At 39.5% G+C, this 13,977-nt stretch overlaps 1 protein-coding gene across 1 annotated transcript in view; it reads left to right on the top strand.

Moving 5' to 3' along the window:
* The first annotated feature begins 709 nt into the window (after nucleotides 1–709).
* CPED1 (cadherin like and PC-esterase domain containing 1) overlaps nucleotides 710–13,977 on the top strand; it is a 275,534-nt gene continuing 262,266 nt past the window's right edge. Inside the window, exon 1 of the mRNA XM_029918194.1 lies at nucleotides 710–1,127. Within this exon, the coding sequence (XP_029774054.1) occupies nucleotides 879–1,127 (249 nt within the window). The 5' untranslated portion in view covers nucleotides 710–878. The remainder of the gene's footprint in view (nucleotides 1,128–13,977) is intronic.

The raw sequence follows: 13,977 nt of genomic DNA, 5'->3' as shown, positions 1-13,977 counted from the left end.
CCCAGCGCCCGGCCAGGAGCGCCGCGCGTGCGGGGGGCGCTGTGCCCGCGGGCGTGCGTCCGCGTGGGGGAGATGAACTGGAGTCACACCCCTGGGTGTTTCCTTCCGAGTGTTTTTGATCAACAATCCATTAGGGGATCGTGGAAACTTTTTGGTGGCTGAAGGGATGAAAACTGAGTAAGTACACAGAACTTTGAACTTGAAGCGGAATGAGACAAATACAAGCAAAACCCTAGCAGTAACCATGTCCATTCAAACTGTGCATTCCCTTTTTATGTGAAAAGCCGTGCATGCTTGCAGGAAAGTGGCAGTTTAAAACGGAGTGAGGGGAAGCAGTGAAGGACCATGAAAGGCTGGAAACAGAACTGCTCTAACCCCGGAGGAGAATGAGGAGCTGCTCGGGCAAGCTGGCCTGCAACCCGCGGTGCAACAGACACTTTTGGTTTTAACCTACTGCGCTCTTCAGGGCTGTTTGTAGACTCCAGATTTACTTCGGTATTGTTTTCTCTTTCCCTGCAAAGTCTTTGCTGCGAGTCTAAGGATGTTGTGAAAATAAGTCATCACCGGAAGCAGCAGTTTGGCAGCCCGGGGGTTACGCTCAGGTTATTAGTTACCACTATTATTATTTTGATGTCTTTTTTAAACCCAGGCCGGCCACTTTTCACTGTCATCCATGGAAGGGATCTTTTTAACCGCCTCAGACTTTTGGGACCTATGATTCTTTGGCATGATCCTTCGGAAAGTTCTTAAGCGGCGATGGAGCAATCTTGATTTAAACTGTGGAAGAAGACTGACTTGTATTTTTTCATGCTGACAAAAAATAGCTGCTATGACTTTTCCGGCGACGTGGACAGGGGCCAAGTGAAGCTGAGCTGGTCATGGTCTGTCGTCCAGTGTTCCCTTGTCGTCGGCGATTTTGCCCGCGGCCCTTTTTGGTGGGCTTGGTGGTGGCCATCTGTCTCTTCTACCAGACCCTGACACTCCGAGGGACGAGGAAGCTCACAGCCCCTGTCCCTGGGGCTGCCCCAAACACACCCACCGAGACCCAAGCAAGCAAATGCAAGAAAGGAGCCTTCCTGGACAAACAGTGCTTCCTTCTCTCCGGCAATGCACAGAAAATCAGAGAGGTAAGAGGGTCATAAGCTTAACCTTGACATTTCCTGCAAAGAGAGCGGTCAGCCTCTCTCTGTCCTTTCTGTAAAACTAAAATTAACTTCCAAGAGGTCTGAAAGGGATCCAGAGTATAGTCGGCCCAGAGAGTGACCTTAGGACAGTGAGCTACATGTTAGCTTCAGCTTCTTCTATTTACTTCCAGAAAGTCCTGGCTATTATTTCATCTCTTAGAATTTTACTTCATTTCAGCAACAATCTGGAGGACATTAGAGTGATATAACTTCCTTCTAAAACATTAGGATTCTAAGACATCTGTAGATTTACAGTTCAGGGACATAAATCAAAGATTCATAACATTTGATCAGCATTGATCAAGGTTTCCTCAAGGTAGTCAGTATGAGTGACCAGACCATTCCAGACTCAAAGGTATTCCAGAATTCCATTTTATAATTGATTAAATTGAGTTTTCTCTGTGTGAATGCATTTTTAAAGCAACATCGTTACTTCTGAACCATTGAAAAGAATGGAATAATACATTTACTCCAAAAAACTGACACCTGGAATTTTATAGTTTATAGAATTTGGGAAATGTTGATGATTCTATACCTTCAAGTTACTAATTTTGTTAGGTGTCGGAATAAACACAAAACACATAAAAGCACAAAACACACATCAGTGAAATGATGACCTTTAATATAATCCAGCCTAAAAAAGAAAAAAGAAAATAGAAAAAAAAACACATGGAAAAATCCATAGTAGCAAAACTTCTGATTTCTATGCTAGAGCAAGAGGTAAAGCAAGATAATATCGGAATCTTTAAGTACTTTCTTATACCTGCAGTAGATTTAGGTAAAGCCTATGAATGTGGTTATTGCTGGGAGCAGATTTCCTGTCGAATATATGCTCATGCTGCATTATTGCTGACACCTCCAGCAATACTACCCTCTTGTTTCAAAATCTCCTTTATGGGGGCGCCTGAGTGGCTCAGTCGGTTAAATGTCTGGCTTCGGCTCAGGTCATGATCTCGCGGTTTGTGGGTTCGAGCCTCCCATGGGGCTCTGTGCTGACAGCTAGCTCAGAGCCTGGGACCTGCTTCAGATTTTGTGTCTCCCTCTCTCTCTGGCCCTTTTCTGCTTGTTCTATCTCTCAAAAATAAATAAAAAACATAAAAAAATGTTTAAAAAACCTCCTTTATGTATTTCTTTTCAGACTCATAACCCTGTGAGACAGGTAGGGAGGTGTGACGGTCATCATTTCTCAGTTAAGATGACTGACACTCAAAGATGTTTAGGCAGGCCACAGGGCTAGCATGTGACATGGGACATCCGCTCGGTTCCTACCACAGGACTGATGCTTAAATCAGAGTAAGTTCAAAGCTCTAATAACAATTCATGAAAACACAACTGTAAGAACTTAATGAACCACAAAATAATAGTAAGTTAGAACAAAAAAATATTTTAAACATTAAGTGAGTGACTTAGCTGATCAATGTCAAGAAACATCTTGACCAAGAAATATGGCAAAGAATAGAGGGAGTGTCACTAGAAACACTTCTGGATAAAATGTCAACTGATAAGTGTGAATCAATTATTAAAGCTTCTGAAGTCCGTAAAGAATGTGTATGTTTTCTTCATTTGCACTCACATCAATTTTTATTTGCATTGTTTTGAATACATCGACTTTCTAATGGGTGTACCTGTGACTTGGAAAGTCACTTCTTGGTTTTTTCGCCCCAGTGTTAACACATATAGTTTTCTTTAAAAGTAATTGAGAAGGTTTTGCTCTTTAAATACGTACAGTTTTGCTAAGAATTATAGATGAAAGGTTTTCATTCATTAACTCACAGCCTTACTTACTCCCTGATTGACTTTACGTGACTCCTGCTTTTGCCTGTAACTTAGACATATGCTCACTGTTATTTGGCAGAGAATCTCGCTTCAGCTTTGGTTCTCCTGCTACTTATAAACCATCTGAAACTTATTGGCTGCTTGTGTAAAGCATTCACTCTAGAATTTCTTGACACCCACAAAAAAATGCCAATCACATGATTTTTCCCCCAAATTATTCACAGTCTTAGATATTTTAACCATAAGCAGGATTCTCAATTCAGAGTTATAATTTAGAAGCCCGGATATGAAAACTGAATTCCCAAACATTTGTCATCTCTCTCTCTTTTTAACTTGTGTCAGCCTTTGGTTTAGAGCCAGTTTTTATTAGAGAGAGAAAAGAAACTAGAAAGAATCATGTGGAAGTTAGTTAAACCCAGATATAACTTAGTTCTCCTTGTGATACATGTTCCAAAACAAGAATCAAATAATAATCCAGTCTTGAAGATTAAGCATTCTTGAAGATAGTTAAAGTGAAAAAAACAAATGTCTTTGGGATCAATATGTAGATCATTCTCAAAAAGAGCTACCTTATGAAGTTCACTAAAAAACTAACAACATGCTTACACAGATTTTCCCCAAGACCTAAATACAGCTTTTGGGCATTTCATAGAAGCATTGTTTCTATCTAGAAATTCAGGGCTTTGATATTACTTTTATTTACAAACCAAAATGTCACTTTTCTAGGTAAAACGTTCACTTTTCTTTCCCTTATTAGTATCCGTCCATTTTAAAGTGATTTTAAAAGTTACTTAAAATAGCTGATTTTGACCTAAGGTTCATGGATTCCGGGAAGTATTTGAACTTTTAAGATGACCACCCAAGGCAGACATTGCATACAACATTTTGTGCATGTGCAGATGCACAGTAGTCTGGGAAAAATCATCATCCCTCAGATAGTCCAACCTGAAGAAAAACTAAGAAGCAAACAAAGTGCTTAAAAAGCAATGCATTTAAACTTTATTTGCCCCTCCGGGAAGTATAAGTTGGGTTTGGAATTATAAATCTGAAAAAGGAAGACAAAAATCTTGATCCATGTGAGGACGTTTGAAAAAGTTACTGTGAATGCTGTAGTCTCTATAATGGATAAACATTCAGAAACGAAAACACACTCACAGCATATTTCTTACTGTCGTGAATAAGCAGTAACTATTTCCTAGTCTGTTGGTTGCAGTTCTTTCTGAGAGACCTTTTGTGTTCTATCAGTCTGAGGTACCAAATATTTAAAGGTGGGAGATGGACCTTTTTACACCTCTACAGCTGGGACCTGGCTCACTGGCTAAACTGTTTTCAATACAGATTGAGATCATGGCCCAGTACGCGCCAACTTTCCGTAGTGAGGGAGTACTCCCCCTCTTCTGGCCAAATCTTAATTCTTTTTTCCATCTGAACTTTCCAAAAGGACCTTGCTAAGCAGCTGTACTTTTGTCATTTCTTCTGGGTTTCCTCTCAACGTTAGTTTAAGTTTGAGCTGATAATCTGCCATGTTTTAAACTTATTTCAACTTAACGATCTAAACCGAAGACAATTTCATTTGTCTTCACAGAAGTAGATCACTCAGCAGATTTATTTACTTTCCTGGAATCTAACACTTTAATATCTCACAACATAAGAAACACATTAAGTTATAAACAGACACAATGGAAGAAAATATATTCAGTATAGGTCCTTAGTGTTTGCTCCTTGAATGGAAACTTTACTATTTGCAGACTATGTTTATGCTCACCATAGCCATGTGTTCCTGATTATCTCCCATTGATGCTCCAGATGGAGAATTTCTAGTTCTTCGTTGCTTGACTAGTCATTCTCCATTTCTTTGGATTCTCCATTCTCCTTCAATGACTGTTTGCTACAACTACTCTTCCCAGGATCCAACCATAATTCTCTGCAAATAATTGAGTGTTTTCATACAAATATACTCTATGTAATTTTGTTTGTGTGTCTAATAATGTATAATATTTTTAACATTGGAAAATTTCTAAAAATTGATTGGTTAGCTCAGGTTTTCTATAAACAGAACCTGAGGCAAATACAAGCTGACACTTGATTGGATGTTGTGATCCCAGAGACCAAAGAATAGTGGGGGCAGGAATAGGGAGAGAAACACAAATGGGTGCATTTACGGGAGACACAACCAGAGAGGCTGTAGGAACAGGCATTGTGGGGAAGGGGCAGGAGGGGCAAGTGGTTGATCTCCTGGCTTTTCCCTTCTTCTGTCTTTCATTGGTTAGAGCTGTTGCAAGCTACTACCACGTTGCGTTAACGTGGACTCTTGGGACGGCCACTGGGGAAGGCTGGACCTCAGCGGGGGCAGTTCTGCCAGGGCGAAGGTGGGCCCTCCTTTTCCGTCAGTATGGTGCATAGGAACACTCCCAGGTCTGTGGTGGCCCAAGTGGTAAACACAGTGTCCATTGCTTTCCACCTCGTGGCACACTGTGATATCCACTGGAGGGGGACGTGAGGCAAGGTGATCTGGCAGCTGATACAAGAGTTATGCTAATTTTGCCTTCTAAAAGTCACAGAAAATGTTGAAATGTGCTCTTACCCTTGGGAAATGGCATCGCCCTCTTTCAGTGAAATGTTTGTAATTGCCTTACTGGGAACTCTCCTCTCCAATTGAAAAAAAATTCTTGCTTCATCTTTACCCTTTCTCATCCTAATCCATATCATCCATTCATTCTTTCATTTTTTTCATTCCTACAGTGACTATTTATGGAGCAGTTTATTGGTGCCAGACTCTTACTAGGTACTGGTGACACAGAAAGAAATGGTACTGGAAGACAGACAAGTAATTAAATAAATGCTAGGGAATCCATAACTCTACCAGAACATTTTGAAGGATGAGAAGGAACTAGAAAGGGTGGAGAAAGAGAAATGTATTATAAGCAGATAATGCCAGATACGCAAAGAAGAAATTCAATGGTGCCATAGATCTGGAGGATTCAAAGTATTCACTATGTTGGGGGGGGGTGTGCGTGGTGTGCCTGTGTGTGTGTCTCTGTGTGTGCACTTTGATGGGGGAGCAGGGCAGGAAGGCACATAAATAAGGTAGAAAATTCAGCGGGGTCTAGATGTGGGAATGTGGGCTTGGTAAACAATCTGGATTTTATCGTGAAGGCAACAGGGGACCCCTGAAGAGTGGTAAGCAAAAAGTGGCATGAATAGATTTATGTTGTAGAGAACACTCCAGAACACGTATTGCAGAATGGACTGGAGAGGGTAGAAGTAAAGGTAGTTCCAGGACTGTTTCCCAATGCCTCTCCTTTGCCAAATCTTACTTTCCGCTTGTGTTCTTGAACACCTCCTCTCAACCTTTTCCAGAGGGATTCCAGCGTTATTCCCTATTAGTTACAATAGTGCCATTTCAGACCTTTCCAGTGGGCCATGCCGTCTGCCAGTAAACATACTCATGACCTATAACAGTAAGCGTTCTTTGTACCTGGCAGTCCACTGAACCCAGTGTGCTCCCTCTCTCCTTTCCCTCAGAGAAGCTATGGCTGGTCCTCTTTGGATTCACTTCCTGGCCGCTTCACCCATCCCTTCTCCTTTTCATTTGGGCTTTTCTACTGAAGCTTGTCTTCACTGACCCCTTGGCTACTAGATGAAATGATTTATTTCCAGAGTACATCCTTCTTCTCTGAAGCATTTCACCCTATTGGCCAACAACCGTCTCTTGAAACTTTCCTTTTGAATTCCGTGCCACAGTAGGATTATTCTCTGACCACTATGGATAACTGGTGGTGTCTTTTCAGGCTGTATTTCTTCTGATGCTAAAAGTAGATATTGGCAATGTTAGTGTATTTGGGCCTTCAGTTGTCTTGTCTTGTACTTTTCCTTGGTGATTATATCAACTTTATGTACTGTTAATTTTCAACCTGTAAGGATAACCTATAGGTATATTCTTAGCCTGGATCTCACTCTCGAACCCCCAGATCTGCAAATCCAATTTCTTGCTATCTTTTATGGAGGAATAATGAAAACTATTTAAGCTCAAATATTTTTCTTTCAAAATTTTCATACCCGAATCAGTGACTCCTCTTGACCTCTCTATTTCTGTGACAAGAACTTCTCGAATCCCTAATCTCCCGGATGAATAGGTTTTAATCCTTAGAGTTATATTTGATACTACTTGCTTTCTCTCTACCTTGCCCCTCACCTAATCCATTGGCCTGACTCCTTGCTAAATCTGTCGCCTATCACTGATCCACGTGGTCAACTCCCAATTAGAAAGGTCACAACACTTTTCAGGTTTTCTATTTTTTTTTTAATTGTTACCTTAATTTTTTTAATTGTAGTAAAAAATCCTATAAAATATAGAATTTATCTTCTTCATCATTTTAAAGTATATAATTTAGTAGTATTAACTATATTTATGCTGTTGTATAATGGCCACACACTCTTGCCTTGTTCACAACCCTTATTTAGAACCATTCATTTCAACCCAGCTCAACTTCTGTTTTGTTTCCCAGTCTGTTCTCCATTTCCCTGGCTTCTGGCACATTTCTAGATGTCCTCCTTGTGGTTTATATACTGCCTTTAGACATGCTGTTCCTTTTCCAACTCTGGTGTCTGGTTTCTCTCTGGAGACCATGATGTACATTTGGCCCTTTATTATACTAAGTAATTTTAGTAAATATCACCTTCACACAAGCCTTTATTCCCGGTATATGATGAGTTTTTCCCAAGACTCCAAATGAGTCCAGATAAAAACTAATTAATATTCCAAAATCTTAAAGTTTACCTTCATAGTCTTAGTGCTGTATCCTCACTGCCACTAACCTAGACTATTTCAGTAATCTAAATAGTTCCCCTTCAATCTACTGGATATTCTAAGCCATGTGTACAACACCTATGATCTCTCTCCTCAACAGCCTTCAGGAGTTGTTGTATTGAACCCACTAAATTGAGTAGAATCTATCTCTCTCACTCTACTATGTCCCAACGTACTTTTATGGCCTTAGGTTCCACTCTGCTTTTATTTGTAATCCACAAGCCAGCCTTTCCCTCGTTACCAAATGCACCATCTGTCTTTGCTTGGAGTCCTCTCCAGTGAGTCTGCCCTATTCAATATCTCTAGACAACTTCACAATCATTCCTAAAGCATTCTGTAAACTAGAATCTCTCCTCCTCCTGGTGGCAGGCCTTGTCTCCTTATTTTTCAATATAATTATTTAGAAATGAAGAAACATGAGTATATTAGAATTGGAAGCAAGTTAGAGATTGTTAGGTTTGAGATTTTTGTTTTGTAAGTGAGAAAAATGAAGCTCGCAGAAAGGAAGTACCTCTCAGAGTAACAAATGGAGTTGATAACCATGGCAGGATTGGACTGAGACCTGTGCTTTTCTAGCCGTATCCGTCCCGTTTCCCCACACTGTCTCCATTCTGTTTCTGTATGCTCCATTCTATTTCCATATAATCTCCATTCTATTTTCATATAACCTTTTCATCCTGTTTCCGTATACTATCTCCATTCTACTTCCATATACTCTCCATTCTATTCTAGTATATTATATCCATTCTATTCTCATATACTATATGCATTCTATTCTTGTATACTATCTCCATCCTATTTCCATATACTATCTCCATTCTGTTTCCATATACTCTCTATTCTATTTTCATATGATCTTTTGATTCTATTTCCATATACTATACTCATTCTATTTTGATATGCCCTTCATTCTATTTCCATATACTCTCCATTCCATTTCTGTATATTATACCCATTCTATTCCTGTATACTATCTCCATTCTATTTCCATATACTCTCCATTCTATTCTAGTATATTATATCCATTCTATTCTCATATACTATACGCATTCTATTCTTGCTTACTATCTCCATCCTATTTCCATATACTATCTCTATTCTGTTTCCATATACTCTCTATTCTATTTTCATATGATCTCTTCATTCTATTTCCATATACTATATTCATTCTATTTTGATATACCCTTCATTCTATTTCCATATACTCTTTCCATTCATTGGCATTATGGAATGAATTGTGTTCCCCTTAAAAAAGATATGTTGAAATCCTAACCCCAGTACCTCAGAATTTGACATTCAGAAATATGGTTGTCATAGATATAATGAATTAATATGAGGTCATACTGGAGCATCATGGGCCCCTAATCCAATATGACGGGCATTATATGAAGATAGTCGAATGAAGACAGAGACACAAGGGAAGCATGGCGTGTACTGATGAAGACAGAGATTGGAGTTGTGCAGGGAACCTCAAATACTGCTGGCAAACCACCAGAAGGTAGAAAGAAACAAGGAAGAATTCCCCTACGGTTTTCATAGGGAGCATGGCCTGGCTGACGCCGTGATCTCAGGCACCTAGCCTCCAGAATTGTGAGACGATGTGTTTCTGTTATTTTAAGCCACCTTGTGTAGTGCTTTGTTATGGCAGCCCAAGGAAACTGGTAAAATGGAGAAAGCAGAACAATTTAGCACATGAGCTCTGGAGTCAAATTAATAGCAGTTGTTACCTTGCTACCTTGGGCACATTTCTTGATCTCTCTAGGATTACATTTTTCTCACCTAAAAGGGATATCTTATCACCTACCTTACAAGGCTAACACGAGGCTTAAAAGAGATAAATCTTGTGAAGCACTTATGTGGCTGACACATAGAAGGTGCTCAATAAATATTAACCATTATATAATTTCATTGAGGATTTCCTCATTCCCGTAGTCCTTACAGACTCTGCCGTTTGGCCTTCACGAAGCAGGTGGGCAATAAATAATGGCTGCAGTAACCTGAGTACTGGATGAGGAGAGTCTGGAATGAAAGCTCTGTGGAGTTCCTCTCCCTCTCCTCTGACATCCAAGCTGTTGCCTTTAGAATTGAGACAAGACTTGGGGAAGCGGATAGGTCAGTCAGAGTCAGGCCAGTTTATCTGTAGGCAAGGCCTTTGATTCAGATTGAGTCCTTTTTTAAAAAGTTTAAGATGCTGGGATTAATGACATGCTATAGTTGAGGATGTGGAGAGATGACTTAGACGGGGAGTAAGTACAGGGAAGAGGTTAAGATTTTGGACTCTGGACAAATAAATATACTTATATGTTGTCTTTCTCCCTACGTACACTGTAAGCTCCTTATGAGCAAGTACACGATTTAACGTGTTTACTGCTTATGGCCCCAGGGCCAAAACAGTACCTGGCATGTAGTGAGCCTTGAGTAAATATCTAGTCAATGAATAAACGAATGAATGAATGATGACTTTGAGGATTAGAGAAAGCCTACCTAAAGCAGAGACCAGAAAATGAGAGGAAGTCCTTCCGTATCTTTTTTATTTTTGTTGAGCTCCCAGATCCTCCACCCCATCTTTTTCTTGTGCCCGTAACCCTTGAATCCCTTGTTGTACAATCTGTTCTTGTGACTGCTGCTAGTCATCTTCCATCTTGCTACATTGACTCTGCTTCAGTTCTCATCCACTTCTCCTGTTCTCTTCAGCTCATTTGTCTCATCGGGATCTTACCCTGTGAAAGATCTCACCTATTTAAGAAAGAAGAAGGAACAGGAGGAAGAGGAGTCCATCTTTTCCCAACCAATATGCCTTTCTAATTACTTCCCATCTCTCTTGGCTTCTTGGTCACCATCATCCAACCTCTCTTTCTTTTCTCTTAACAAATTAATTCTACTAAAAATTGAGCTTTTCCATTTCCATTTTTGTATTTTAAATTTCAACCATATTTGAAGGTAAATATTTTTAAAGTATACTGATGGGAATCTAAATACAGGGGTCCCTGCACAGGAGTCTCTCAGAAGATGATGTCAGCAGACTAACAGGTATGTGATTTTCATAGAATTAGTTGGGCTGCCTGATGAGCATTTAATGCCTGTGGATTTCTTTGAGATAGTTGATTAGAGCTATGTTAGATTTTTATAATGAAATATGCACACAGGTGAAACATTGTTCATACTGAGAGAATTTTAAACAAATTCTAATTTGCTTACGTTGGATAAATTTTAATGAAGTCTTGATGAAGCTCATATTTAAGCAAGTTATGTTAAATTTCCTGTGAATCAAACAATTAATCAATTTATGGGTGTTTTTCTCTATTGTTTTTATTTTTTCAAGATAGTGGCAATAGCTTCTGCTTCTTTTTCTCTCGAAGAAATTCTGTTTCTTTTCCTAATGGAATTGGAAACATACATAAACCCTCTGAAATGGAAACTGCTAGATACACTCACATTATAAAAAGTGCTTCCTGTTATCAGCTTGGAGCCTGTGGCCTTTTGGTTTCATTTTTCCCTTTGGTTTCCTTCGTACATTTTTTTCTAAGGAGGCATTCTCACTACAAGGATGAGCTCATTTTCTAAAACAGGATTTATGTTCTCTAACAAAAACTATACCAAAGTTGGAAATTTGCGTGGCAAACAGTACTTTGGCAATGTTTGCACTTTCCAGAGACTTATTCAAAATGTAAAACCAGACATCTAGACTTATGTACAGGGTTGAAAATGAATATAATAATAAAATATAAGTTGAGGTTTTGTTATATATGAGTATCTTAATGAAAAAAAGTTCTTTAACTTTCAATTAAATTCACTAAGAGAAGCTAATTCACTTAAGAGCCAAAATAATAGATGAAACAAAATAACCATTAAGAAGAACACATGGACTTGGAAGAGCAGAATGGGTCTTCTGCTCATTCAGAATGTGTTCTGAAATGTAATTACATTTGGTATCTCTAATCCTTACTTGGGGACTTTCAATGGAGTCTCTGTCGGTTTGCTTAGAATACATCCCAATCAGAGAAACTTGCTAAGAGGAGGCTCCGAGACCCGGCATATTGGTGGGAATATACGTAACTATCTCCATCAAGCCTCCTGACCCCAAGCCTGTTAAATATGTTGAATAAGAAGTCTAATAGAGCATAGGTTTGTTGTGGAACAAATGTGGGCTTTGGTGCACAGTGGTTCAGATTCCAACTGCGTCATTTACTAGTATAGGTCATAGGCCAATTTTACCTCGATTTCTAAACTAAGCCTGATGTGTGAGAATTGAATAGGTGTCTGAAAACCCATGGTGCTGGCCAAAGTTTGTAGTCAGTAAATGTTGGCGTTTATCCTGACCCAAGAAGTTGCAAGCACTTCAAAACAAGCACTTTAAATGGATTATATTATATATATATATTTTCCAGAATGAATATATATAGGTCCTAGTTTTGATCTTCAGCCTATGTGCTTCCTTCATTATATTCTGTATCAGCAAATATTTAAAGTATCACGTTCTGTGCTAGCAACCTTCAGTTTCTCTTTCATACCTCTAGAGGAGTCAAATATAAGCACATTCCATTGGTTTTCTAAGGATACACGAACGATACTTCCTATCTCTCCTGGTCAAGAAAGTGTTTGGCTGTAAGTAGTAGGAAGACAGCACATCTTCCCTGGTGTCTGAAGTGTAAATTATGCACAAATTTTGATATTTGAATTCTCTTAATAGTGAATTTCTTATAACACACTTCCCAGCTGATTTTTGACAAATCAAACTTGTATCTGCTGTCCTAAATATAGTCTGACTATGCCTCAGAGAGCAATCGGGAAGAGTGACCAATTCAGGATGGGAGACTCAGGCAGGAGAAAGGCCTCACGATAATGAATAATTTATAGGGAGAAAAGAGAGTTTGTTAAATAGTAATATTTCTCTGGGGACCTGGTGGTGCTCTGGTTGAAGGTCAGTGTATCTGAGGCAGATCCTACTATTCTCTGCTCACTCTCTCCCCAGGTGAAAGAGAAAAAGAACTAAAAAATAATGGGTATTAAGGAGGGCACCTGTTGTGATGAGCACAGGGTGTTATATGTAAGTGACGAATCACTAAATTCTACTCCTGAAACCAATATTACTTTATATGTTAACTAACTAGAATTTAAATAAAAATTTAAAAAAAAGGATTAATGGGGATCCAGTTCCAATGCTTAAGAGTTGAGTGACCATGGACAAGTGACTTTTTTGGTTTCTTTTCATATCATATGGCATAAAGATGGAAATATCTGTTAACAAAGATGTCATGATATCAAGTTAGACACTGTAGCTCAGAATGTTTTGAAAAACACTGAAATTATAAAAGGCAGGGAAATAAACATTATCACCTCTGTTAACAGATAAACTGAGGGGGGGGCGCCTGCGTGGTTCAGTGGACTGAACATATGACTCTTGATTTTGGCTCAGGTCATGATGATTTCATAGTCCTAGGATTGAGCCCCCACCTCATTGGAGCTCCACCCAGTGAGGAGCCTGCTTGGGATTCTCTTTCTCTCTCTCTCCCTCTCAATCCTCCCTGTTGCATGCACACATTCTCTCAAAAAGTTAAATTAAAAAATTAAATTAAATTAAAAACAAATAAAAAAAAGATAAACTGACACATGTGGAAAATTTTAAGAGTTTCTTTGAGCAAAAATTGATTCTAATCAGGCAGTGCCAAACCGGAAGTGGTTGAGTATTTCCCCATCAGGAGCGAAGGAAGAGACTTTAACAGAGAGAAGGCACAGGCAAGGTAAGGCAATTATTTTTGTTTATTTGTTTTAAGAAAGAGAGCATGAGTGGGGAGGGGCAGAGAGACAGAGGGAGAGAGAATTCCAACGGGGGATTCAAACCCATGAATCATAAGATCATGACCTGAGCTGAAATCAAGAGTCAGATGCTTAACTGACTGAGCCACCCAGGTGCCCTAAAGTAAGGTGTAGGGGCCGCCAAGTTTTCTGTCTGCCTCAGGCAAGGATTATCACTCCGTTGAGTGAGCCAGTAAACAAGATTTGCATCTGGAGGCTGGAGATTGCCATTTCCTGGTCAAAATAACTTTGGCGACTGTCTTGCTGAGCTAGGCTGAGTGGCCAAGGCGCACAAAAGATCCAGACCGTATTCAGTGTTAGTTCTCCATCCCCCAAGATTGCTGAGGCAAAGTCGGGGCACTTCTTTGATATGCATTTGACTCTGTAGCCTGCCTAGGTCAGCTTGCCTTG

The sequence above is a fragment of the Suricata suricatta genome, chromosome 2, assembly GCF_006229205.1.
Source record: "Suricata suricatta isolate VVHF042 chromosome 2, meerkat_22Aug2017_6uvM2_HiC, whole genome shotgun sequence".
NCBI lineage: Eukaryota > Metazoa > Chordata > Mammalia > Carnivora > Herpestidae > Suricata > Suricata suricatta.
Note: the sequence above shows the minus strand (reverse complement) of the source record. Positions and strands in the feature narration are given on the sequence as shown.